This window comes from Cololabis saira, chromosome 8 (assembly GCF_033807715.1).
Source record: "Cololabis saira isolate AMF1-May2022 chromosome 8, fColSai1.1, whole genome shotgun sequence".
Classification (NCBI taxonomy): Eukaryota; Metazoa; Chordata; class Actinopteri; order Beloniformes; family Belonidae; genus Cololabis; species Cololabis saira.
This window is the reverse complement of record NC_084594.1, coordinates 39,419,004-39,446,749: the sequence shown is the minus strand read 5'-3', so window position 1 is coordinate 39,446,749 and position 27,746 is coordinate 39,419,004. Positions and strand designations below refer to the sequence as shown.

At 41.8% G+C, this 27,746-nt stretch overlaps 1 protein-coding gene across 2 annotated transcripts; it reads left to right on the top strand.

The window, feature by feature from the left end:
* Positions 1-1,642: 1,642 nt before the first annotated feature.
* Positions 1,643-26,461, top strand: usp48 (ubiquitin specific peptidase 48). 2 transcript variants are annotated; one of them, XM_061727978.1, is made up of 27 exons: positions 1,643-2,158; positions 5,380-5,500; positions 5,609-5,750; positions 6,856-6,983; positions 8,408-8,532; positions 9,327-9,435; positions 9,707-9,840; positions 11,801-11,886; positions 12,836-13,015; positions 13,669-13,806; positions 13,967-14,116; positions 14,320-14,520; positions 15,388-15,499; positions 15,579-15,718; positions 17,221-17,295; positions 17,396-17,520; positions 17,636-17,758; positions 17,841-17,902; positions 19,070-19,180; positions 20,849-20,979; positions 22,342-22,448; positions 22,530-22,631; positions 24,294-24,476; positions 24,563-24,688; positions 24,791-24,839; positions 25,212-25,238; positions 26,333-26,461. In XM_061727978.1, exons 1-27 carry the CDS (start codon positions 2,025-2,027, stop codon positions 26,353-26,355), a joined length of 3,144 nt encoding a protein of 1,047 aa, XP_061583962.1. In that variant the 5' UTR covers positions 1,643-2,024; the 3' UTR covers positions 26,356-26,461. The 2 variants fall into 2 exon arrangements, with proteins under 2 accessions (XP_061583962.1, XP_061583963.1); XM_061727979.1 differs by lacking the exons at positions 1,643-2,158; positions 5,380-5,500; positions 5,609-5,750 and adding an exon at positions 5,926-6,669.
* The last annotated feature ends 1,285 nt before the right edge of the window (positions 26,462-27,746 follow it).

Here is a 27,746-nt window from a genome sequence, read left to right as displayed (position 1 = left end):
CTAAGTCTTCATACTGTTATAACTTATTTACAGTTGTACTTCATGTGCTTGTCATTCAAATCTTGGTTCTAAAATGCTTTTGTGCATGATTATTGCATTTTTTACTGAATTTACGCCTTAAACTGAGTTCTTAAACTGCAGCCTTTTTAATAAATCACTGGGAAACTTTTCAGCTTTTATTTTTCCACTTATTTCTATTCATTTCATTATAATTGTAAAGCTATTTAGCAGATCTGACTAACTGCTGCCTCCTAGTGGTGAAAGGCGGTGGTGCAGCAGGACTCCGTTCAGTCCGGTTCCATCGGAGACTCGTCCCGATTGTTGGAGCAGAATGTGGGATGTTTGCAGTCTGGGGGGAGGGAGGTCCCACACATCACTCACGTCCAGAACTGCTCTCAGCACATCAAACTCCCTTTTATTCAGTTTTTTTTTTTTTTTTTTAACTTGATTAATACGAGTCCAACACGAATATCAATTTCCGTGATGATGATTCCAGATGAGACGTTTCCTTAGTGTTTTTTTTAACAAAACTTTATTGAAAATATACAAACTCTCAAAGAGGATAATGGACAAATATCAATTTAAATACAATATGAAAAAGGAAATACAAATAAAAAAGGGGGATTCTTATAAGGAATACAAAAAACAAAAAACAAGACGCTCTAAGAATTAAAAGAATAAATAACAAAATAAATTAAGCATTTAAATTCACATAATGGAGCATAGAAAAGGAGAGGAATTATTACATTAGAAAAACAAATAACGAGCAATGTCTAGACATATTTTACTTGCATTTTTGTTTTCTACTCTTTTGAGACATGTGAAAAAAATCTTAAAATCGTTAATAAAACCCCGGAAGGAGGGTTTACAATTTCTCCATTTGGCACAATGAATATGGTACTTACCCAGTAACAAAATTATATTAATAATATCAGAAACAAAAAGTTCCAAATCATCCATGAAGAAAATAATATGACTTAATTCAAAAGGTGGAACATTATTCATTTTAAGACATATCCAATTGTGTACGTCTGTCCAGAAACAATGAGACAAAGGACATTGATAAAACAAATGATCCAGTTTCTTCATCCTTTTTGCAGAAGGAACATTGATCTACCTCAAATTTAATTGTTTTTAAGACATTCTGCCACAGGATCGACCTTATTCATAATTTTAAAATGTACTTTAACTTTAGGCAAAATAGGCCAAGTGTTTTTCTAAGTGAAGTGAAACCTTTTTTTTCTTTATTTAAATCTTGAAATACAATGGAAGATTAGGCAAACTACAAATACAGATAGATTCCAACACCAAATTGAAAAGAAATAAACAAATACATATATATAAAGGACAAGACAGTTGAATGTAAATTAAAAAGGTAAATTAACAAAAATAAAAACAGCATAATGTGTAAGTTTCCTGTTAACCAAATTCAGCGATTTTACAGAGGCCGATGGTCTTTTGTGCCTGTGTGTTTTTCGATGATTAGATCGACCTCATACATTGTTCAAGTTATTTTTTGAGTATGAAGAGTTCGGGCTTTCTGTGAATGAATTTGCACTTATGTATGTGAAACTTTGCTACAAATAAAGACAGATTTATAAAAAAAGAGACGGCGCCTCGTGCGCATGCGCCGCGCCGGCCACGTGACCTGCGTCACTTGTTGACGTCGTGTGGGATTTTTGAGCGGAGAAATTATTTATTTATAAACCGATGCAAGGGCGCTAAATCTAAAATAAACCGGGAAATAAAATGTTCAAATCCATCAATGTATTGACGAAGCAGCTACACGCACGAGGAATTTGACCATAGTTGTCCAGAAGTGCAATAAAAGTCTGCGCGTTGCAGCCAAACCGAGGCTAAAAGCAGCAGTGAATGACGCGGGGAGCTGCTCTTTAGCCTGCTAGCAGCTGGTAGCACCCGGACCCGGCTCGCCTCTCAAACTCTCCCCCTGCTCTCCTGGGGGTGTTACCGGGGTTTGTCTGGACCGTGTGGATGTGAGCAGGACCCGGGCCGGCGGGAGGAGCATGGCGCCCCGCGTCCAGCTGGAGAAGGCGGCGTGGCGCTGGGTGGACTCGGTGAAGCCCGAGGAGATCCGGCAGCAGCACGTCGAGCTGGCCTACCGCATACACCTGGCGGCCTGCAGGAGAGGAGGCTGCAGGTGAGACCCCAGAGGACCCGGGTCCCCGGTCTGGACCAGGTCCTGACTCCAGACCTGGTCCAGACCTGAGACCGGTGGCCCAGATAGAGACCTAGAGACCCGGAGCTGCTGCTGCAGCCAGAAACAGACCACCGAAGACTGGTTTATGCTTCTGCGTTAAAGCGACGCAGACCCTACGCCGTAGGCTCTGCGTCGGTGTGACGCGGAACCATAAATCAGCCGTAACACCGAGCAGCACTTATGGCTTTTTTTTTTTAGAAATAATATGTCTATATATTATTTAAACAAGAGCAGTATAGTATAGATACTAAAGTTTAAAAATACTCCTGTAGAAGTTGAAGTATCAACTCAAGTTTTTTACTCAAGTAAAAGTATAAAAGTACTGTTTTCAAAAAAAAAAAATACTACTTAAAGTATAAAAGTAAAAGTAATGTAAGGGGAAAAAAGCCATTAAGTACAAAAGCCATTGAAAATGAATGCATCTTAGTATAATGCAAATATATTAAAGAACCATATATGTGTACTATTGAGCATTAACATGTGTTTCAGAGAGCAGGAGATATGATGACTAGTTGCCTATAAGTATTGTAATGGTGCAAAAAGTCAAACTTCAGAGGCATGTTATCATTTATCCTAACCTTTATTGGAATGTACATCCAAGTTTAGTTGCAGGAATCTGAGGGAACGGATGTAATAACAAAACTGGACAAGAACATCTGAAACAACCACAACCAAATTCACTCTATCCGGATGGAGCAATTTAACTGGATAGTTTTTTTTTTAAAGGCCGAAATGAAATAGAGTAACGAGGCTGTTTTTAAAATGTAAGGAGGAAGAGGTACAGATAATTGCGTGAAAATGTAAGCAGTGTAAAAAGTCGTCTGAAAAATAATTACTCCAGTGAAGTATAGATAACCAAAATTGCTACTTAAGTAAGGTAACAAAGTATTTGTACTTCGTTACTTGACACCTCTGTCTGTATATTATTTAAACAAGAGCATAAACACAATTGTCCTAATCTATAACGAGGAAACTAGATGATAAAGTTAAAGTAAAACAGTTTGAAGTTTGGAGGCGCAGATTTCTGGAGGTTTGGATATGTTATTTGCCATGAATTATACATAAATGAACACTGTACAGCTTTTTTGTATGTTAAGGTCGTTTCTTCAGGGTTCCTACGTGTGCTTGAAATCCTTGAAGTTCTTGAATTTCAATGTTGTGTTTTCAAGCCCTGAAAAGTGCTTGAATTTTAGTTTAAGTGCTTGAAATTATAACTCTGTGTCGTTAGTTAGTTAGTTAGTTAGTTAGTTAGTTAGTTAGTTAGTTAGTTAGTTTACGTTTATTTCAGTCATATATATATATATATATATATATATATATATATATATATATATACCTTTCAAGGCAATAAGGAAGAGACAAAATTTACAATTTGACTGAAAAAGGCTCAGGCAGGAGCAGAGCTTATTAATGCTATGCTACTATACAACTTAAACTACACAATACATGGTGTCAAGGATCAGACTGTATAGTTTAGTTATTACAAGGAAAAATAAAATCAGTAAGATGAAACAACTAGATGTACATAATTGTGATAAAAAGCGGAAAAAAATATTTGAGTGTATATATATTCCTGTAGATATTTTACCCCAGCGATAAAGTGCTTGAAGATTTTGAAAATTGCCCTTGAAAGTGCTTGAAAAGTGCTTAAATTTGACCTTGAAAAAAGTTTATTGACACATGTCTTTTTTTTAATCTCTCTTATTGTTTTTTTCACGTTTTAAATACAAACATAACAGTGAAGCAAATACCTCACACCTTTTACATGTATATGTACACGTTCAGCAGTAATGTGATTAGCACTTGCATCCTAGAGATACAGATGATGTAGTATAGAAACATACTGTACATATACGCGTACATAAACACATATACAGACACATACGTACACGTGGGTTCTGTGCAAAAAACAAAAAAAAAAGTCAAATCCTTTCCTTCCATTTGGGGTTAAAAGGTTTCTAGTTTTGCCATTGGGCTATGTTTTATGGTTAAAATGATCAATGAATGGCTGCCAAACCTCGTAGAACTTTGTTTCTCGATTCTTCAATACAAATCTGATTTTCTCCAGCTCTAAATGTCTCATGCCATCAGTCATAAGATTTGAATAGGTTTGTGCTGCCTTTTGCTTCCAGTTCAGTAAAATCAATCTTCGTACAAGTATACTGACAAACAAAACGATGCGATCTTCAACGTTACTTTTTGTCATATTCTGGTCAATGATTCCTAAAACCGCCACCAACGGGTCTGCATCAATAAGCCACCCTAAAATACAGGGTAGTGTTTTAAAAATAGAATCCCAATAATTTGATAGTTTGGGCTCCAGAACATCTGCCCTAGTGTTGCTGGTCCAAGCCCACACCTGTCACACGAAGGATCCACTGAGGGGAAGATTTTATCAAGTTTTTGTTTCGACCAATGTAAGCGATGTATTATTTTAAATTGCAGGAGGCCATGTCTTGCACATATTGAAGAGCTACGAGTTGGTTTTAAGGCTTTCTGCCATTGTTCTTCTGTGATCTCGCTGCCTAGGTCCTCCTGCCAGGCTGTCCTTAAATGGTCTAGTGTAGTTTCATCAGTCACACTTGTCTTTTTAATGTAAGATTTCGGAGGTTTGGATATGTTATTTGGCATGAATTATACATAAATGAACACTGTACAGCTTTTCTGTATGTTAAGGTCATTTCTTGCGTTACCGAACAATTAATAATTGTATGCCAAATAAGTTTCCACTACTTTTTTATTTTTACCATATCTGTCCAAAAGATTCTTATATAGCAACATTTCCAAAAGAGATGATTAAGTCATTTTGTGGTGTTTGAAAAATGTCCAGATGTAATCCAAATCCCAGTAGTAGCTACTCTTGATTAGAAATGCTTTCTCTGGATAACATTTATGATGGATTTAAATCAAGTCTCCCTCATTTTGTCGATCAACAAATGTTTTCTTTGTATCAACAAAGATTAATATTGAAGACGGAGCATTCAGAGTGGATCTAGATGTTGATACCTCGCATCTTACTCTTTATCAAAAGTGCATTTCATCACATTTGTGTAGAAGATAATTGATATCAGATTGTAATATTGTTTGTTTTAAAAGACAAAGATAATTAAATGTTAATAGTAGCTTGGAGAGCGTGTGATGACCCCGACTTGTTTTTCCAGGAGAAATTGCAAAGGGAATCCAAACTGCCTTGTGGGTATCGGTGAACAAGCATGGCTTGGAGACATTGACGAGAATGCTTTCCATAATATTGATGACCCAAATTCAGAACGTCGAGACAAGGTATTTCTTCAGCCAGCTGCATGTACAGCAAATTATTTACTCACCAGGCATTTTCTTGGTAATTGTAAGGACGCCAGAGTTGAAATAATCCCATGTTTTCCTCTCCAGAACACATTTGTTGGCCTGACCAACCTTGGAGCGACATGTTACGTCAACACATTCCTGCAAGTGTGGTTCCACAACCTGGAGCTTCGGAGGAGCCTCTATCAGTGCTACAACTCCCGAGCGCAGGAGCACAACTCCGAGTCTGGTATGACTGAAAACTAAATACAGAGGTGATGCTTTGTGCCTGCTGTTCTCTGCTTTAAGCCGCGTGTGAAGTGTTTTCTCTTTTATTAAACATTCACCTCAAGGTTGCGGTATAATGCCAGGGGTCCGTTGACCCTGTCGATACCACTCATTTCCCTAATGCTCATTTTAGCAGTTTAATTCCACGCGGTCTTCCATAGATTATAATTGTTGTTAATTCAAAACAGAGATCATTTCCTGAGATGGTTTGGTGTTGACAGTCCACAGTAAGAACAAAACCATTCAAGTTTTGTGAGTTTTCTGGCCGGTGTTGGAACAACCAGGCCGACCGTCTCCTCAGCCCCTTCAGCCAGAGCGCCGCACAAGAACCTTTGACTGAAAAAAATAAATAAATAGCACGATGTGGCGGTAATGCACATTTTTTTGCTGTTCGCAAACGGCCAGCAGCATGAAAGAAGACGAAAAAGAAGAATGTAGCACCAACTTGGTCGTGACAAATGAAAAGAAACCCCCCTGCCGACCTCTACATTAGCGTATCATGCCAACAAGGCCTGAACTGACAGGTCTTATCGTTTCTTTTCTTGTGATCTCCAACTTTATCAAATATACTTGTAGCAAAATGTCTCTGATGGTTTGAATGGGTTGTGGTCACATGATGTTCATGTGATAGTGCTGAATGTAATTTGGAAGCAGACCCCCGCCAGGAGGTTCCTGTTGGCCAATCTGAGCACCTCTCCTGCTACAGGAACTTTTTTCGCCCCATTAAGGTTCCTGAAGGCTTTTACAGGGTCGACGCCGGTCATGGAGACACACGCCAACGATCCGGCCCCGAAAAACCTACCCAGAACTCCCACGGATGGAAACGCACCTATTGAATCTGTGTATGGGGATTATAAGTGTTCCGTCAACTAATCTCAGATGTAACCACAATTTGCTTTAATTTAGTTTTATCAGTTTTGTTTTTCACAGATAAATGACTTTGAAACGGTGACGACCCGTTTTGGTTTTGGTTAGTGTGGCTTCGCTGACGTATACTAGTACTCCAAAGGTTTTCCTGCTTTTTGGATTATGAGGGTCCCTTTAATGAACATCTCTGTTTTTCTCAGATTATGAACCAAAGTCCATCTGTGAGCATCTGCAGTATCTGTTTGCACTCCTGCAGAACAGCAACAGGAAGTACATCGACCCTTCAGGGCTGGTCAAAGCACTGGGTCTGGACACGGGGCAGCAGCAGGTAAATGGGTCATAAACCTCGGAAAATCATCCCAATTTTAACTCCGGCTCTGATCAAATAGTCATTCCCTGAAGCAAGTTTCTGAGTGGCAGCTCTGATGAGAGGGAATTCTCTAAAAGGCTTAGGAAAGGAGCTTCAGTGCAATGCTGGAGCATCCTTTATGAAAGGCAGAGCGATGAAGCAGCCAGAAGTTGATATACAGATGACGCAAACATTTTTCCTCCATGTATGACAAGAAAGTGAAAGAGCAATTAACGTCCTGTTAGGTTACTTAGGTCAGGGGTCTCGGACTCCGGACCTCGAGGACAGATTACAGTTTGTAACTGCACATGTTAATAGAGATCTTAATTTCTGGGGACATGTTGTGTGGTCTCATGAGACTAAAACTCAACTGTTTGGTCATAATGGAGGGAAAAAAGGGGAAGCTTGCAGGTCTCAAGCGTCAGGGTGGCAGCGTCATGCTGTGGGCCTGCCGGCAGCAGGAGGAGCTGCCGCACAAGATAGACGATATCATGAGGGAAGACCATTCTGTGGAGGTTTTGAAACGTCTCAGGTAGGGCTGGGCGATTTTGGACAAAAATAAAATCCCGAAATTTTTTGCTCTGAAAACCCGATTTTCAATTTCGATTTCGAATTGTTTTGGTAAAACTACAAAAGACAATGGAATAAATTGTTTCAAATATTTTATCTTTATTTTTAAAGAAAAATAGCAAACAAATTTCCCTATTGGGAATGAAGTGCAATTGAAAGATACTGTAAATCCTCCTTGAGTTTAGTAAAGTGACATTTACAATTTTCTTGACCAAACAAACATGACTAGACGAGCTCTGTCTGTAATGCAGCCAGCCGCAAAATCGATTTTCCGATTTTCCTTTTTTTAACATCGTCTTGATTAATAAATCCGATTTAGATTTAAAATCGATTAATCGCACAGCCCTAGTCTCAGGGCATCAGTTAGATAGATGGAGCTGGGTGTGCAGGTGTGATGGGCCTTCCCAATGGACAAGAGCACCAAGCACAACTTCAGATTAATTGGATAGTGGACTCATGATGACAAAGTGAAGGTATTGGGAGTGGCTGTGGGAAAAGCCCTGACCTCAGTCTTATTGAAAATGTTGATGTTAATTTCTGGTTGCAGCTGTATATTGTAGGACGACACAACCTTGCGTTGATGGTGCTCTCATATTTATTGCTCTGCCACAAAAAAAATCTCGTCTTCTAAATTTAACTTTTTTTGTTGTTGTTTTTTTAGCCGCTGTAATCTATTTTCAGCTTCTTCTTTTTTTTTTGGTAACATTTCAGAGGTTCATCATTTTCTCTTCTTTGTTCTTTTTTTAATGCACCAAACACCAGAGGTTGTCAGCACACAGTGGAAATGTCATCTTGTTTAATGGTGCTGCTTTGTTCACATCTTTTTCTAACAGGATGCCCAGGAGTTTTCAAAGCTCTTCTTGTCTCTGCTGGAGGACACTTTGTCCAAGCAGAAGAGCCCCAGCCTTCAAAATGTCATCCAGCAGCAGTTCTGTGGGCAGTTCTTCTATGTTACAGTGTAAGTCCACACATCGCTCCATCAGCGAGCTGGAACTGTACCAGTGATGCCTTTTGCAGATGATGTATCAATATGCAGTTCAGTGTTTATAACACAGTACTTCGAAATTGTACATGTAGTTGTTCCATATATTATATTTAACTCATAAAACATGAGAAAAAATGGAAGAATCTCATCAATTCATTTATACTTAGTTCCTTTGTTTGTGGTTCAGAACCAATTTGAGAAGAAACAAAACGGAAACAATACAACTACAGCTTTTTTCAGTTTTAAAACCAAACAGCAAACAGAAACCAAGGTTGCTGATTTTGTTTGTGTGATATGAAATGTGATCAGTTTGTCATTATTTGGAGAGTTTAAGAGATGGATTTCTGACCTGGGAAAATGTACCAGGTCCAGATGTCCAACCACGCAGTGAAATCCCAACTTCAGCTGGTTGTCAGTAACTTTTTTCCTACCATTTCTTGGATACTAATACAGAGAGAGTAATGACAAATTACAAATAGTATGGGATGGTTCATAGACACAAATACTCACCCATAGGGATACCAATACCAGAAGTACTCATAGATTCTGCCAGAAATAAGGCAGAATCTACGAGTATTTCTTGTACTGGTGTCTGTATTGGAACAACTCTAGACTTGATCACATCAAACCAAAACTTTACACTAAACCACATCAAAAAAATGTTATGGTTGGAATTGTACATTGTTTAAATGATTGAGTGACTTTTAAGCACACACTTCACTAACGTATGGATTTTGTGTGTTTATTCTGGGCTGGCTGTTCTCCAGGTGTAATCAGTGTGGACGGTCGTCGGCGCTGCCGTCCCGCTTTTATGAGCTGGAGCTGAACATTCAGGGCCACAAGAGCCTGACGGAGTGTGTCACCGAGTTCTTGAAGGTACCGTTCACTCTCAAGTCGTTGCCGTAGCGACAGAACTGGACAAACCCTTCAGTGACATCATGGGTTTTTAAAGAGCTGGGGAACACTGGAGCTTGCTCCTTGAACTCCACGTCCACCGTGTTAAATCCCACTTGGGATTTGTTTGCTCCATAATTGTGACTTTATCAACAATTTAAAGTCACTATGAAATAAATCGATCCAGCTTTTAGTGGAATTGGACCTCGCCGCTGTGTTTGTTGTCATGACCAACCTTTGGGTCTGGGTGCAGGAGGAGAAGCTGGACGGGGAGAACCGCTACTTCTGCGAGAGCTGTCAGAGTAAACAGAGCGCCACCCGGAGGATCAAGCTGAACAGCATCCCCCCAACCCTCAACCTGCAGCTCATGCGCTTCGTCTTCGACAGGTGAGTCTCGTCCACGTACCGGCCGCTGTGGAGGGGAAAAGAGTTTCTGTCGTTGGGTGTCCTCTTGCATTCAGCTTTTTAATTAGTTTATATTCAATAAAATAAGGTATACAATGAGATGCAAGTATTTATCACTGTAGTGTGATATTATGTCCTGTCTGAGTAAACTCTGCGAGCTGCAGGCTCAACTTAACAGCTGTACTACTATTACGGCTACTACTGCTACTATTACTGCTACCACTATTACGGCTACTACTGCTACTATTACGGCTACTACTGCTACTATTACTGCTACTACTATTACGGCTACTACTAATACTAGTACCACTACTACTACTGCAATTCAGCAGGCGCTTTTTTTTCCAAAGCGACTTACATCTGAAAGAACAAAATCCCACAGGAGCGTCCATCATGGATCAGTGCTGGTCAGACTGCTGAGAGTCCAGTTGGACACACGTGCTGCCATGCCAGTGCTAGAAATGTTGTTGTTTTTGTGTGTGTGTGTGTGTGTGTGTGTGTGTGTGTGTGTGTGTGTGTGTGTGTGTGTGTGTGTGTGTGTGTGTGTGTGTGTGTGTGTGTGTGTGTGTGTGTGTGTGTGTGTGTGTGTGTGTGTGTGTGTGTGTGTGTGTGTGTGTGTGTGTGTGTGTGTGTGTGTGTGTGTGTGTGTGTGTGTGTGTGTGTGTGTGTGTGTGTGTGTGTTTTTTTTGTTCCCTCGCCCAACCCAACAGTCCCTTTTATACAAGAAAGCTTCGTCTAAAAAGACCCCATCATGCTATCATCTTCTCATAAGTGCATGCAGCTTACTCAGTGCTGAGTCATGCTAAGGATAAATCTTCCAACTCATCCTTATGGGCAGAGAAGTTGACTGGATGCAGAAATGCTCCTTAAATCCTTAAATCCTCCTTTCTGATTAAAGAGCTGAGTCTTTAAGTGTGTGTGAGCTGTTTTTTATTTTTCAAAAAAGCCTCCTTTTTAAATTAAAGCTTGGAGAAGGACAGTCTGTGTTTGAGGTTGGTTAAGTTGCCTCAAAACAGAAATGGAAAAACACGTTATTACCGTTATTGGAAGGTTTTTGAAACTTGGGAAGAGAGATGGGGGAAGAAGAACAGTAAAGAGCTACAGGCCGGGATTCAAACCTGTGACGCCTGCAGGAGGGCGGTGGCCTCTGTGCACGGTGCATCCGCTCAAGCCAGCGAACAAAGGCTTTTTAAGGGCACTTAAAACTTAAAGCTGAAGCTCGTTAAATGTTTATATGTAAAGTAAAGTCTCAGAATGATAATTAAATTCACATCACTGTTTGGGTGTCAAAACTACTCTTTTCTTGTATTTAATAACTTCATTAGCAAGATATTTACCTACAAGTTCTAGAGGAAATTGAAAGCCGAGTGGAGGACAGATATAAAAGTGTAGAAACCATGTTAGTCGGTGGGGGTGTAGTGTCCACCACAGCGGTCAGACTGCATTAAGAAGAGGGAACACACTGTTTTACTTATGAAAGGCAGAATATTTTATACATTTTTATAATTTTTATAATTTTATACATATTTTATACGTATCTTTTTGTATTTTTTATATATTTTTTATTCCTGACTTTTCAGTCTTTTTACCCCTCCCCTACATGTGTGTGCTAAGTGTACTGCTGACAACAAAATAAGTTTCCCCACTGAGGGAGCAAATAAAGGATATCTTATCTTATCTTATATTAAATTGTAAAATTTCCGATTAAAGTAAAAGCACACGTACAGTATTTATGGAGCACTTTTCACAGGCAGCACTCATAAAGTCCTTTAGAGTCAATTAAAAAGATAAAAACAACACGATTACAGAAGAGATGGGAAGAGCAACGGATGACGACTACATAAAGCCTCACCTAAATAAAACCGAATAAAAGCGGTTGTAATGAATGAATATACTCGTTGTCTCCGCTGGTGTGTGACAGGAGCCTTGTTGTTTTCTGCAGACAAACGGGTCACAAGAAGAAACTCAACACTTTCATCAGTTTTCCAGAGCAGCTGGACATGGCCCCTTTCCTGGAAGGGAAACAAGGTATGCACAGATGTTTTCAGCACCAAACCGCTACTTTTTCGGAAAGAACCTAAAAACGCTAACTTATAGACTAAAAAACCCAAAGTTTCGGAATAAAACTTTGCAGTAGGAGTCTGAGTGAAGTTCATGCACTCTGACTCCGAAACACCAAGATCCAGACGATCGACTGCTTGACGAAGCTCATTTCAGCTTCATGACTGAAACCTCCACTAGGCCTGGTCATAATCACCATAGGTTACCATGGTAACTGACTCGAGTTAACCCCCTCTCTCAGGTTTGAGCCTCCTCACCATCTGAAAGTTTCACTCGCTCTTCCTGAAACAGGCCCCCGGTTTCTTTTGTCCTGTTCTTTGTGTTTGTTTTTGGGCTTCAACGTTATCAGCAGAGGAGCTCGTAATCGCTCGGCCGAGGTTCAATTTACCTCGACTCCCGTCGGTGGCGCCTCGTAATGCTTTCTCCTTTTGAGATGCTTTTTTTTTTTTTTTTTAATGTAATTTTTTGTTTTCAATGTTCATGAAGACGTCATGAGCTTTTTATTGCAATGACATTAACATACGTCACACGCATATGGTGTGCAGGAGGAGGGGCGGGGCCAGAAATGGCAACAAAACCATCTGGACACTCCCTGAGCAGATGTAAGACAAGTAAAAATTATGTAAAAAAAACCCATTAATACACGATATTCTTCACTTTTCATTGTTGAGTTATTTTTCTTTTGTAACAATGTTTCTGTGACAGAGGTTGGTTCACACGGACACTTCTCTTTGATACGGAAAGGTGAAGACAAAAGTCATGCAGGTTTTGAAGAACAAAGTAGTTTATTGATGATTTTAATGATGAAATAAAGAGCTTTGGACATTATTTGCTGCATTCTGTTGCCCCGTACCTTAACATGTGCAAGGATAATAAAGTTAAATCTAAATCTAAATCTCTTTGCCTGTTCCTGCAGACCAGAAGTGTGTGTATGAACTGAGCGCCGTGTTGATCCACCGGGGCATCAGCGCCTACTCGGGCCACTACATCGCTCACGTGAATGACGCTCTGACCGGCGACTGGTACAAATTCAATGACGAGGAGATCGAGAAAATGGAAGGCAAGAAGCTGCAGCTCGGCATCGAGGAGGACATTGGTGAGCTGTATTACTTTGACACGGCGGGATTGTGTCCTTAAAATCTCCTGTAGTTGCAGCCAGAACTTCACATACAGTTGATGAAAAGACCAGCTTTTCTTTCTCTGGCGGAGCCGAGTCCAGTTTGCAGCTCTTGGCTTTTCTTAGTGTCGCCGTCAAACTTCCTACAAATTGATGTCCAGGCTTTGGGCGTGGCCACGTTGAATGTTGATTGACCACTTCAGTACCATCACTTTGGGCTTAAGCAGCCCCACATCACGGTGCTGCCCTCTCCGTACTTGACTGCGTCCCCCTTTTCCCACAACAGTCACATCTCCAGCTAAGCGGTTCAGTTTTAATTACATCACACCAGGTGTTCCAGGCCTCGGTCAACTTAGTTAATGCATTCTGTCTTTAAAGAAAGTAATACGAAACATCCAAGTTTGTCTATCTCAGAAATGACATTTTTACTAATAAAGGAAACAATCAGGAAAAAGCCTAACCGACTTCAATCAGGAAGGGTTTCTTTATATCTACTTTCAAACCTGGAGCTAAAAACATGTATTTTTCTAAACTATCTAAATGAATGAAAAAAGATCTAAGGACTCCTTACTTTTATGCATGCTGGCTTCATGTCTGTGAACACTTTCCTGAAGTTGTTTGCTGCTTTGCAGCCGAGACGGTGAAGTCTCAGTCCCGAAAGCCCAAGTGCAGTAAAGGCTACCACTGCTCCAGGAACGCTTACATGCTGGTGTACAAGCTGCAGGAGGAGGAGGGCGTCAACCCCTCCAGGCCCAACATGGAGGTGCCAGGTGAGCAGCTCGTCTTCCTGTCACCACTCATTTTTAGTCTTTTGTTTGATTTGTTGGAGGCAAAGATCTGTTATTAAAATAGTAATTGGATGAATATTAATTAGAACTATTTTTCCCTGTTCCCATTTGTGATGTTTTGAATGCCTCCGTCGGTCATCAGCGTTCCTTCAGAGGCTGGTGGACCAAGATAACCATAAATTTGAGGAGTGGTGCACAGAGATGGCCGACATGAGGAAACAGAGCGTGGATAAGGGCAAGGCCAAGCATGAAGAAGTGAAAGAGCTGTACCAGCTCCTACCCGCGAGAGACGGTGGGTCAAAACGTTCTTTAGATACCAAACATTTGAGTACAGAAAGAAAACAGCACTTTTTAGTTCACCAATACACACATTTATGAAAGATAAAACCTGAGAAACGATCTATCTATCGACCTACCATCCATCTATTTGCAAATGCAACAGATGTGTGGGTTTGTGTCTGTGTTTGACGTGTTCCTCTGCCCCCCCCCCTGCAGGAGAGCAGTATGACTTCATCCCCCTGGACTGGCTCAAGAAATGGCTGGACGACTCCACAGCGACGAAGGAAATAGACACCTCCCTTTTCCTCTGTTGTCATGGCAAACTGCACCCCGACAAGGTGGGAGACTGCAAGAGGGTTTCTCTGCACGCGGCGTCGGTCCTCTACAAGCGCTACGGCGGCGGGCCCAGACTAGACGGTTAGTCAACCGTCTGGACTCATAAGCTGCTACTGACTGGTTTTGTGTCTCCTCCAACGTGGCCGCTTGTCCCCAGAACAACTACCGTACTGGTCCGAATACAAGACAGTGTTTTTTTGCATTGAAATAAGACTGAAAAAGTGGGGGTCGTCTTATATTTGGGGTCTAGACATTATACCCATTCACAACGCTAGATGGCGCCAGATATCTTTAAAGCAAATGCTAAACTTAACTCCCCAGGCCAAAGCGAACTCCTGTCACGAAAAATAAAAATAGCGGTTAGAAAAAGAAAATAAGAGAAGAGATAACAGAAAATGGAGAAACGTAGCGACAATCTGGAGAAAAGTGGGTGGCAGGTGAACCGGCAGCTGAAGAGAAGTTATGATGCAAACATCAAGGTGATGATTTGAATGAGGCAAAATAACGTGCTTTTTCTCTCAAATATTGTTGTAATCATTTGTTTCAGATGTACTGTAATTATTTTCTGTATAAAAATTGAAGTTGGTGTTCAAAAGTCTTTTTTCAAACTTGAGTCTTGAAAAAGAGGGGGTCGTCTTATAATCAGGGTCGTCTTGTATTCGGGCCAATATGGTAATCGTGTAGTCTGAACTGTCTGCCAACTCTGAACGTAACAGTCTGAAACTGTCTTTACTGAAGGTCCAAAAACATCAAGGAACTGAAGCAACATTGGTGTGACGGGCTGAGAAAATTATTTAAATTCAAGCTATTGAATCATGGATGTTCTTGTCTTTGCTCATAGACTGTAAAAATAAATGGAGGAAACATTTGGTCATGCAGTTTTAAAGAGTTTTTCATCATACGGTTATTCTCTGAGCACATAAAAATGTCATCTGTGTGTGTGTTCAGGCTCGTCTCTGTGCCGAGAGTGTGTGAGCCAGCGATGCAGAGTGCTGCGGCTGAAGAACCAGCTCAATGAAGATTACAAGGAAATCGCCAACATGGTCAAACAACCAGTCAGGTGATTAGGTCGCCATGGCGCGCATTAGCTCAGGTTTAGATGAGACTGTGTTTTTCTGAACGTGTGCTTGTGTCCGCAGCGAGGGTTACTGGGTAGGTAAAGCATCTCTGCGCAGCTGGAGGCAGCTGGCGCTGGAGCAGCTGGAGGAAGAGGAGCATGAAACCAAACACGGCAGCAGCCAGACCAACGGCCAGGGACCACACACCAACAACTGCAAGGGTGAGTTCCACCTGCTGCTCCACGGGAGAGGCTGCATGGGGATTGGGTCCCAATGCAAATACCCACGGAGCGGCAGCTTGAACTTTGAACTGAAAAAGAACCTCAAACAAGGGTTTACAAGACAAAGCAGGTCAGATATTTGGAGAAACTGCGTTTAGTGTCTTTGCAGCATCTTGGAAGAGAGACGAGGGATCTCAACAACATTCTCTTCCTCCACAGCAATGTAATGGCCAAGTGGTTAATTTTTTTAATTAATTTGTTAACTTTGTTTATTTTGTTATTTATTAGTGTTATTTGAGCCACTCACAGCCTAGTCTCGTTGCTATAACCTCAATCACATAATTGATGCGTGCGAGAAAGGAGAAATAGCTTGTGCGATGACAATGTTGGATTTGCATCTAACTTTCTGTCAGACGGCCTATGAACTGTCAATTATCCATCAAGCTCCACAATGATCATGTTAACATTAAATCAGATAGATTTGTCCAGGACATTTCTCTTGTGGGACGGGAGAAAACACTAAATCAATGCATCTTTTTTATTGTGCGGGCATGAATTCTCAGAGCTTTGCGGGAGCGGGCGGTAATGGTCAGAAATTCAGCGGGAGCGGGATGAAGAAAACAGTCCTGCGCAGGGCTCTAGTCCACGGTGCCTCTCCTTAGTTCTTCGCCTGTCAAAGTAAATATAGCGGGCTTGGCCTTCAACCGCATCACCAGAAAGGCTAACCATTTCTAGTTAAACACGGCAAAGGGAAACATCTCAACACATCAACCGATCAAGGAAAAGTGACACTTTGAGCCAATCGAGACCATTTTCACCTCAACAGAATACAATTCCTGCTCCAAGCAACTAAATGAACTCATTGTATAAATGACGGCCTGCAGCGTGCCACAGGAAGTGAATAAAAATGGAAAGTTAATAAAGAGATGACTGAAATGTCAGAATGACCTCACTTGAGCTGCGACTTCCTCCTGTCTCATCAGCTACAAAGTGATGAGGACTGAACTTTTCAACAGCTTTTTGGGGACGAGCAGTTAATATTCATAAAGTGGACACAAATGAGACGACGTACCAACTTTCTTGGAAACCCAAGTACACTACATCGGTATAATTTCATACCTGTTTGAACAACAAGTAATGTTTTCTTAAACTGAAACATTCATTCAAGCAAAGCAAAAATAGGCTCAAAAAAGTTAAATAAAAGGGAATTTCAGAGGCATATTATCTACTTGTCATGAGATACTGAGATCGCTCTGACCACCACCCTCAAAGGAAGCACATGTCACACCTTTATTCTCGCATGTATGGCGGATATTCTTTTAGAGTCTACTATGTAATTTATGCCTCCAAGTGGAACTGATGATATTTGCCCACATCAGTAAAATCAATCTGATGGCGTGACGTGCTGCTGATTGCGGATGGATGGATGGATGGATGGATGGATTGGATATAGTGTTTTGTCTGTGCTGCATCACCGATCTTGTTCATGTGTTTAATTGTAGAGTTCAGTCCAGAGTTCTCAGGGGGGGGAGATGATGAGATGAAGACTTTCAATGAAGACATTCTCTGCAGCCACGGTATTTCACATCCTCTCATGACCTTTGCCTTCAGCATCATCTAACAGTGTTAAATGTTTACACACGTTCAGCCTGTGACGTTTGTGTTCTGTCCCTGCAGGAGGTCTCAGTATTCTGGATTCTGAACGAAAGCTGGTATCTACAGACGTCTGGACCAAACTTAGAGAGTACTTCTCCAGAGCCCCGGAATTCACCCAAAACCAGGAGCCGTGTCGACAGTGCATGGTGGGTGAACGAGATGCGTGGCTCGGACTAAATATTCCCAGAGGGAACATGCGGGGTTGTTTGATCCGTGGTGAAGTGGCTGTGAGGTGAAAGCTCTCCCTGCTTGTGTGTCCAGACGTTGGAGCAGGAGGAGAAGGACAACGAGGCGGTTAGTAAGATGATGGCTCTCGACCAGAAGAACCAGCTGCTCAACCTCTTCCACGAAAAGAACCGGCCCACGCTCACAAAGTGGCCTCAGGTAAATACGAGGGAAAGTTGAGCTCTGCAGGCGTCTGTCCGTCGTCCTGGTAACAGCAACCCCCTCTGCTTGGTCTCCTCAGGGCACCGATGTTCTCTACATAGTTCCTCTGTATTTTGTGGACGAGTGGAGAAAGTTCATCAGGTACGTTTGTTCTCTCAACAAAAGTAAGTGTTGTCATGGGCAGCTGCACACTTTGAAGAACTACAACCCCGTATTAGAAAACACTGCCCCCTTCCCCTCAGTCTATGTTCAAATAATCAACGCGGGATTAAAACTCACTTCCTGCGTTTGTTGTGAACCAAACATGTCAGACGATGTGGTGTGTGACCCCTCCAGCCATCCATCCCTTCCTCATTAATCAGATAGTGTGAACATCAAGACTCCTGATTACAAAACAGTGGGTCTTGTCGTCTGAACAGAACATGCCGGTTCCTTTGTCCTTTTCACAATGAAATTCCTACCTGAATGGTTTCATGATGATAGAAACTGTAGGAGAAGAAATTCAAATTCAGTTCAATTTGAAAATACTTTATTAATCCCTGAGGTATTTTTTTTTTTTTAACTTTTCCAAATCCCCAGGGCTGGGGATCCATTCAAATGTTAAGAATCGATTTGATTCCCATTCTTAGGTTTCAGAATCGATTATCAAGATTTGATCCGATTCCATTCTGATATTGATTTGGGTTAGTGTTATTAAAACTGTATTTTGAGCTATTGCATGAATTATATGACTAAGTAGTTATTCAACTTATTAATACTAGTATTATATTGAGATTAAACAGCAAGTATTGGCAGCTAATGATGCTGTAAGGACCAATCAGCTCCCAGAATGCTGATAGAACTGCTTTCAGAAACATTGTGTGGGTCAGAATTACCAAACAGATCCAGGGCACATTCCATTTTTTATTTTTTTTTCCATGTAACCCCAAAACAGTATATAAAGTAATGAAATATAGGCAAATTATAGAATTATAACTGAAAACTTTAATGTTTTCAAGCCTTCAAAGATATTTAAAGGCAAAATCATTGTGTCCAACAAAACATTCCTTTTTTGGGCATAAACAAAAAAATACCAAAAGTTGTAATGATGATAAAAAATCGATCTTTAGACATACGAATACATTTTTAGCAATTAATATGAGAATCGATTTTTTTTTTTCTTCCTCTCAACACAGGCCTAGTGTGATTATGTTCTCTCCGTCTTTGCTCGTTCGCTTCCTTTGATTCACATCATCTGTTGGAAATGACGTGGTTGTTTTTCCGTTTTGTCCCGCCTACTTCTGACCCCCGTCCATGTCCGTTCCTCAGGAGGCCCACCAAGTCGTCTCCCGTGTCCAACGTGGGCAACACCCTGCTGCTCTGCCCCCACGGCGGCTTCATGTTCACCTACGACTCGCTGATCAACGGAGAGGCGCAACAGTGAGTTCTGCTTGGTCAAATCTCTCTTTGGGGGGGGGGGATCCAACTGTGCTGTAGCAGGAACGTTCATCCCTGACGCACATTCCTGCTCTCTGCATGCGGCCAAATGACCTCACAGTAACATTATTTCTGGTTGATAAAGAAGAGAAAGTAACAGCACAGTCAGATTTGAAGAGAGGTGTCATTTCAGTGTTTTGACTGTCTCTGTTGCAAACATCAACAGGAAAGATAGTTTACCTGGTGAAACTACTGCATCAATGTCAGAAAAGGTGAAGAACAGACTGGAAAGATGAAACTTTCAAATCAAATCAAACTTTATTTGTATAGAGGGTTTGCATTGACGTCACTTCCCCACTGGACCAGCCCCCTTACTCACACTGAGTGGAAAAACCAGCTGCAACTAGTGGAGAAGACGGGATAACAGCCGATTATGGGCTTAAATTAAAGTCAGTTGGACTTGACAGTGACCCGTACAGTTACCCCAAGAACCAGTGATCCATGGACATTAATATTTGGTACAGTTACCAAGAACCAGTGGTCCATGGACATTAATATTTGGTACAGTTACCAAGAACCAGTGGTCCATGGACATTAATATTTGGTACAGTTACCAAGAACCAGTGGTCCATGGACATTAATATTTGGTACAGTTACCAAGAACCAGTGGTCCATGGACATTAATATTTGGCCACGAATCCAAATTCCTGATATTTATATGTACTTAATTTCTACACCGGGGAAATACACGAAGCAAAGCTTGAAGGCTTACAAAAGTCTTGATTCTTGGTCCGACTTCAAGGTAGGATTTATTGTAGAAATTAAAGTAATGAGGACACCGAACTTTATGATTTGACCGTTTAACGTTAGCTACCCAAAAATCCAACATTACCTGATACAAAATGGGAACCACAAATCCACGTTTCTGTGCTGGAATCCAGTTGTTTCTGTGAATTGCAGTGATCCATTTGTCTCTCTTAAGCTTATTTTTCAGCAGTCTGTAAAACTATAACTCTGATTTCTTGCTAAATCTATGAGTACAGTCGATCACACAACAGCTCTTTCCCATTTTAGATGTTTTCCAGTTGCTCAAACTGAAAGTTTACGCTGCCACTCAGTCTTTCTGACACTCAGTCTTTCTGACACTCAGTCTTTCTGACACTCAGTCTTTCTGCCACTCAAATTGCCCCTTGGGGAACTCCACACTTTACTAAAATTGAAGGCGCAGTAACGTGCAGGATTGGTCCTAGCGGATGAACTGGTGTCGACATCGTGTGGGAGTGTCTGTGAAACTGAGAGCATCTAAGTTACCAAGAATAAGACTTGAGAGACGGGCCAGATTTCAGTGGATTTAATGAAGCTGTTGCATGCAAGCGGGTCAGAACATGCATCAGGCGTCTCAAAGCAGAATGACACAGAACCAAAGATGCATGTTTAACAAAAATGATGAATCATCCTTCCGATTCTGATGAACAGATCTGGGACGTCAGAGCTAATCTTTTAGGAACAAGGCATCAGTCTGCACACTCTGTACATCACACCACTTATTTATTAGTTTTCAATCAACACACAAGTGAGAACTTAGTTCTCTGTGTTTCAGGGGGACGTAGATGTTGGAGGCATTTTGTGGAAACTGTCTTGGTCTCATGATGTGCTGTTTTTCTTGCACAGTATAGCTCTGCTCTGGCCTCACGAGTGGGACGTGATCAGCAGACTCTTCATCGTTGATACGCCCATCTCCATCAGCTGCTTACCAGAGAGCACGGCCAGCAGCTCCACCACGCAGTACACCACCCAGCCAGGTACGAGCCCGAGTGTCAGGATGGTTTATTCGTATATATATATATATAAATAAACTATATGTATTTTTATTTTATATATAAACAGTACATTATTTAATGTTCATAAAACTATGTCCATTGTGTTCATGAAGTAGTCAGTTCATGAAGTAGTGTTTTCTCTTCGGTTTGGTGACTTTTTGGAAACATTTTGATCGAAACCTCCTGTCCTGTGATCAAACTGTCTTTTTTTTTTTCAAACTTTGAAACTTTCCCACTTGAAAAATGACCCAGAGGTATCTGATGGCACATTTTGCATCAAAAGCCTCAGCAAAAACCACCCTAGCTGCATTTCACTTTACAGCACGAGGTCACACACTAACGCCAGTGAAACTGACTCCCGGTGCAGCAGCATCTAATGGCACTTTTCCACTAGTACCTACTCAGCTCTACTCATCTCAACTCGGCCTGGTTTCTTTTCCATAACAATTCAGCATCTGGAGCAGAAGTAGGAGGTTGGAGTGAAGCTGCTGTGACGTATTTGATTGTGTATCTAAAATGAAGAAGACAACAACACTAAAGATGTAGAACCTGGAGGAGATGATAGATGTGCTGTTGGGTCTGTGGCTTGTGTTCCATATCAAGTTAAAAATGAGAGTGAGAGAAACTTCAAGCGGCGACGCTTTTTTGTTGTTTTTAGTTTGTCTCGTCGCTGCTGAAAAGTCAGCTGGAGCCGTGAGCAGCTATGAAGTGACAGAGCTTCTGGTAGATCTGGTCGTTCCTTATCACCGTCTAGATCCCTTTTTAATTCTCTCCTCAGCACCAGGTTTATGAACATCTGCACCTCAGAGTTGGATCATGAAACAGACGTTTGCGCTGCCATTGTCTGTCGAATAAAATGAACAAGAATCAGAGTCTCTTTCTCTGATTTCCTCCTCCTGACTCAGACGTCTGACTCCAACCCCCCGACCAATCGGTGGTCTGTAGTGTGATGATGTCAGATACAGCAGACTCAGCCGCTTAGAACCTCGGCAGAATAGATACAGAAAAAGTATCTACTCGGCACATTAGACCCCTGGTGGAAAAGAACCAAACCAAGTCGAGCCGGGCCGAGTAGGTACTAGTGGAAAAGCTCCAATAGAGGCCACAAAGAGACTCAAGAGGGTGATGGCGAGAGAGAAGATGAGTGACAAGAGACCTCACCTCATAGAAGTCACGCACACAGCAGTCACTTTTGCGTGAATGTTGACCATGAAAGCTGCAGGTCTTCTTAAACATGAATCTCCATGTCAGGGAAGATCCTGGTAGGATAAAAAGTGTTTTCCAGTGCTGAGCTGAGCATGTGTAACCACCTGGATGACGAGCTGAGGTTGTTGCTGTGTTTAGATCTGTGCTGGGAGTGCAGGGAGAGCTTCCTCTTCCAGCAGCAGAAGGACCTCAGAGAATACACCCAGGCAACCATCTACATCCGCAAGGTCATCGACGACAACAGGGTAAGAGACGCGGAGGAAGCGCGCGCGGCTCTGACCGCAGCCGTTACCAAACATTCACTCGTCACTCGACCTGCTCCACAGGCGGTGAAGGACGCTCCTCCGGAGGTGAACGCCAGCAGCTCGGAGGCAGAGGAGGAGAGAGAAGAGCTGCCCAAGATGGAGGGAGACCCAGACTTCAGTCAGGTAATCACCGTCACCACGTGGAGCATCAGAGTGGAGATGAAGAGAGGATACGACACAAATGTGTCCGTGTGACCTCGTGTTTACTGACAGAACGTAGCATAGATGATGCTACTAATGGTTTGACAGAGACGGAGTCGTTTGTCTCTCCGTCTACCTGAAGTCTGAACATTCAACATCCTTTCCCACAATTCTTCTGCTATCCGCGTCGTTTCCGTAGTGATTGTGGGTTCCAGTGGACCTGGTTTCAGCTCTGACGTGTTTCAGGTGTCGCCTCTGAAGGATCTCTTGTGTCCGTCCTCCGGCCTGAAGGGAAAGTTGCTCGGCTGTCGGAGGACGTGGAAGCTGGAGACTTCACTACTGTCTTAATGTGGCTGTTCTTTAACAGCCACAGGGGACGGATTCACCAATATGTTCTTAAGAACGATCTTAAGAAATGTCTTAAGATCTAAAATTAAGAAGTTCATAAGAAAGTTCTTAAGAAAATATTGAGGAATTGCACTTAAGAATCGTCTTAAGAACTGTCATTTCTTACGAATTTCTTATTTTTCCTACTTAAGAACTTCTTAAAATATGGCTGTATCCGAAATGGCATACTAAGTGCTACATGCTACATACTGCATCAGTATGTACTGTATACTGCATACTAAATGAACGATTCAGTAGCCGCTCCAGCAGACCGTTCACACAGCAGTATCAGCCACGTATCCCAGAATTATATTATATTTATATTATTATTATTATTATTATTATTATTATTATTATTATTATTAATTTCATTATATTCAGTCGATGCATCTGAAGTGAGACTTCACTACACCGATGCATCGCTCCACAATATTGTGGGTCTTTGTTTGTGTATGTGCAAATGTGTTGAAAAGGTGATATTAGAGTTTTTCACAGAAGAAATTTTAAGACAGGTCAAGGTTGTCTTAAAGTTAAGAAAAAAGTCAAGAACAAATTTGAGAACTTTTATTTCAAGAATACCATTTGTTTTTAAGTTTTTTCTTAAGAAGAAACTTAAGAAGAAAGTTGAGAAAATACTTAAGAACTTTTTTGGAGAATATGACTTCTCTTTTTTCTTCTTAAGACTGAACTTAAGTAAAAAATGACACTTAAGATTTTTTTTCTTAAGAATATTTTGTGAATCCGGTCCCAGGTCTTTATTATTAACTGAAGAAATTCTGGCACATCCACTCTTTAATTTGATCAATGCATTTGATCACTGTTTAAATTTGATTATAGTCTCCTGGTGAGAGGTTATATAGATCATCTGCATAGTTATAGTAACCCATTTAGTTCTTTTTCATAATTTGAGCGAGTGCGAGCACATAGATTTGTAGTCCCCGTCTTTTAGATCGGACTCCAACAGGGGAAGTGCTGTGCCAGAAAGTCCCACTCAGTTCTTCAACCGTTCCATCAAGAAGTTCTGGTCAGCCGTGTAGACTGCAGCACTGAGATGCAGTAAGACTTAAGACTGAAATGTTGCTACTATCAGTACTGGAGCGGATGTCATTAAGGACCTTTTACTAGAGCCGTTCTCAGTGCTGTGATGTGACTGGAAACAGACCTGGAGGACATGGTGGCTTTAAAGAGACTCCCAGGGATGATGATGATGATGATGATGATGATGATGATGATGATGAGTAGCTTCTGTTCCTCCAGTCGCAGGACGGTGTGAAGCGGATGAAGCTGAGTGACGGCAGCGCAGCGTCACCGGCCGCCCTCCCGGTGAGCACCATGACCAAAGCAGGTGGAATCAGGAGAAGCACTCGACACCGGAAGCTGCGCGGGGAGAAAGCGCTCATAGTTTCGGCCAATCAGACTCTCAAGGAGCTGAAGATACAGGTGAGGACGTCACGGGACAGGAAACACGGCTGCAGGCGGCGCCCAGATGTTTTTCTAACAGATCTGACTCCTCTCTGTGCTTGCAGATCATGCACGCCTTCTCCGTAGCGCCGTTCGATCAGAACCTCTCCATCGACGGGAAGAGTCTGACGGACGACTCGGCCACACTGGGCAGCCTGGGCGTCATCCCAGAGAGCATCATATGTTTAAAGGTAGACGTGACTTGGATCTCTTAGTGGCGGGATCTTAACAACAATAAAAGTTACCTGTAAAACTTTCCTGCTCTAAAACTTTCCTGCTCTGCCGCCCTGCAGGCTGATGAGCCGATAGCAGATTACGCTGCGATGGATGACGTCTACCAGGGTGAGTGGCAGCCGTCGGACGCACAACTCCACCTCCACACAAGTGTAAAATGGGGATAAAAACAGAATCTAATGATTTCAGTCCAGCGAGTCCTCAGTCCCAGACGTCTCTGGACTAGAGAAAAGAGCAGTAAACGTGGAATTGTCCCGCCTTTTTTGTGCTGTTACTGCCTTCAAGATCAGAATGAGCTGATATTTTTCTCTCATTTTTACCTTTTCATGGGTTTACTTGGTTCTCTTGGAGATAAAATCTTCAGTTTTTAATGCTCATTTTACATGGAGTCCTCAACTTTTTGTGTGTTTGGTAGAAGTTTTTAACTCAACTTATTTGGAATTGAAAAAGCTTTCTTATAATTGTTTCCTTTATCCACAGTGAGAATGCCTGAAGAGGGGTTTAAAGGTGAGATCTTACATTCCTTTATATGTTATGAAGAGGATGGTTTTCTGCTCTCAGTAGGAACTTGGCTCGTCTTTACTTTCAGACATTGATTATTACAAAAAAAAACAACACAAAACCAATAAATAGTTGTGTAAAATAGGATGTACAGAGGTAGCAGAGCCAGTAGTGGCTGCAGTCATGCGTCAGTCAGCCATCCATGCTCGTTGGATGTACGCACGAGTAGAAACGGGCTGAAAACTTGACAGGAATCGGCCGTTGTTGCAGATTGCCATCTTAACGATCTCCACTTATACGTGATCAGTTTCATTAAATGCAAACTTTGGCTGCATGAAAGCTGATACCAACGTCAGCAGTGTTTGCTGCTCAGTGTCCAAGTTGTTGACACCGTTGTTGAGGCTCCTCCTCCAGTGATAAAGGCGTGGCACCACGGATATGACCTGTGCCCCAAAATATCAACCCCTACATGGTGGTGTTTCTTTAACAGAGGTCAGTAGTACTCTTGTGGGGCTTCCATCATTGGCACACCTCTGCATCAGCAGGAATAACCCACAATTAGATGTTTCAGGAGCCTCCAAGGCCCTGAAAAACAGCCCTGCTGCCTTTTTTCTCAACATTTCAACTGTTTTCTCGACATTTTGACTTTTTTCCCGACATTTTGACTTTTTCGACATTTTGACTTTTTTCTCAACATTTGACTTTTTTTCTCAACATTTCAACTTTTTTCTTGACATTTCAACTTTTTTGCATAATGAGTGCATAATGAAAAAAAAAATCTTCCTCCAGTTCTAACTAATATAGAAACATGCAGCATGTGTTGCCTTCATTCTAAGGCTTATACAAGACTTTTCATTTTTTGCGGCTCCAGACATATTTGTTTTTTGTGTTTTTGGCTCAATATGGCTCTTTAACATTTTGGGTTGCCGGCCCCTGTTTTAGGGGATCAGATTCAGCGTAGTACGGAGGTGAGGGTTAACACAACGAAAACGTAATGTTTCAAGTGAGAACCTTTTTAAAGTGAGGGTTGGTGTTACTCTAATATTGTGTGTCCTGTCTTTGCTGACCTCTGACCTCTCGTCCTCTTCCTCCCTCTGCAGGAACGGGGCTTCTCGGGCACTGAGGAGCGCTCCGCCGTAGCCATGTTGGACTTGGACAAATGACAGATGGAAATTTTAAAAAGCTTGAATTTGTCAAGTGTCTATATATAAATAAGTGCTTTAATTTTCTTTGTTTGTCATGTTTTGACTAAGGTTTCTTTGATAAAACTGTGATTTTGTTGCGACGCATCAGTTTTTCCTCTGCATAAGGCGTGCTGGTCTGGTCCTGGAGGCTCACAGGTCCTGCAGGCCCGTGTGTTCAGACCCACTGGTGGAAAACGAGTTCTGCAGCTCTGCAGCTCCAGTTGACTTTTACTGTTAATGAACAAAGCTAACTTTGTGGATCTTTTAAATTATGGCCGAGAGAAAATGTTATCTGTTCTGTGACAGCTTGGGTTCTCACTACAGTTTACAACTTTGTCTAAACAATGCACGCATCATTATAACTGCAGTTACATGTTAGATCAATTATTACAGCAGCTCTGTCTCCACCATGTCCATGTTGCAGTTATAGATGCACATCTACAAAGTTTATGTAGAAGCTGATTCCCGGAAGCTTCGGCCGTGCAAATGTTGATGTGAGAAACGGAAGGCGAGCGGCGACCTGGCCTCTTCTTTTCACTGTTATTTCTTATGGACAATAAAGTTATTTTCAAGGCATCCTGTCCCCCCAAGTGTTGCTGTTAGAAGAATAATCTGGATTCCTAGTTTGGGTGATGGTCCGGGACGTATTTAGGGTCTGCTGAAGTCTGTCCCAGCTCTGGGTGGAAGGCAGGACCCTGGACGGGCCACCAGTCCGTCGCAGGGCCACGTAGACGAGCAACCGCACTCTGGCACCGTGGGAGGTGAAAGACAAGAGAAAACCCACTCAAGCACCGCCAGAACATCCCAACGCCACACAAAGCCTGCAGGGATTTGAACTAGGAACCTTCTCCCTGTGAGGGAACGGTGCCAACTACCATGCCGACCTAGAGAGCATATATTTGGGTAAATCAGGCTACTTTAAGGTCCAAAACTGAGATAACGCAACTCTGTCATGTGAGACCCAGATCTGGGTGTTGGTGCATTTATGTGCTTTTGAATTGGACCAACTTAGCCGTGACCAGACTGTAAAGAGAACTGGAAAGCCCACTGTGAGCTCTCCCTTCAGGTTAGCCAGGTATGAGAACTTTTGCAATAGAGAGCAAAACTGTCCTTTTGTACCTCTCTAAATACGTTTATCTCATAAAGTTGGACATTTTAACATAAGTGGATGGAAGTGGGCTCAGATTGGGAACCGTCCACCGGTGTTAAGCTAATAGTCCACGGGCCAGAGCCCAAAATTTCACTGGCCAGCACCACTCAAGGTGACTAAACTTACTTATAATTTTTGAAAAAATCCATGTCTAGATGATATTTTGGTATGATAACCCTT

Coding starts and splice junctions, on each gene's coding strand:
- usp48 (XM_061727978.1), top strand. CDS start 2,025: ATGGCGCCCCGCGTCCAGCTGGAGAAGGCGGCGTGGCGCTGGGTGGAC. Junction 9,841..11,800: donor ATGCGCTTCGTCTTCGACAG/GTGAGTCTCGTC, acceptor TGTTTTCTGCAG/ACAAACGGGTCACAAGAAGA. Junction 17,521..17,635: donor AGCCGTGTCGACAGTGCATG/GTGGGTGAACGA, acceptor TTGTGTGTCCAG/ACGTTGGAGCAGGAGGAGAA.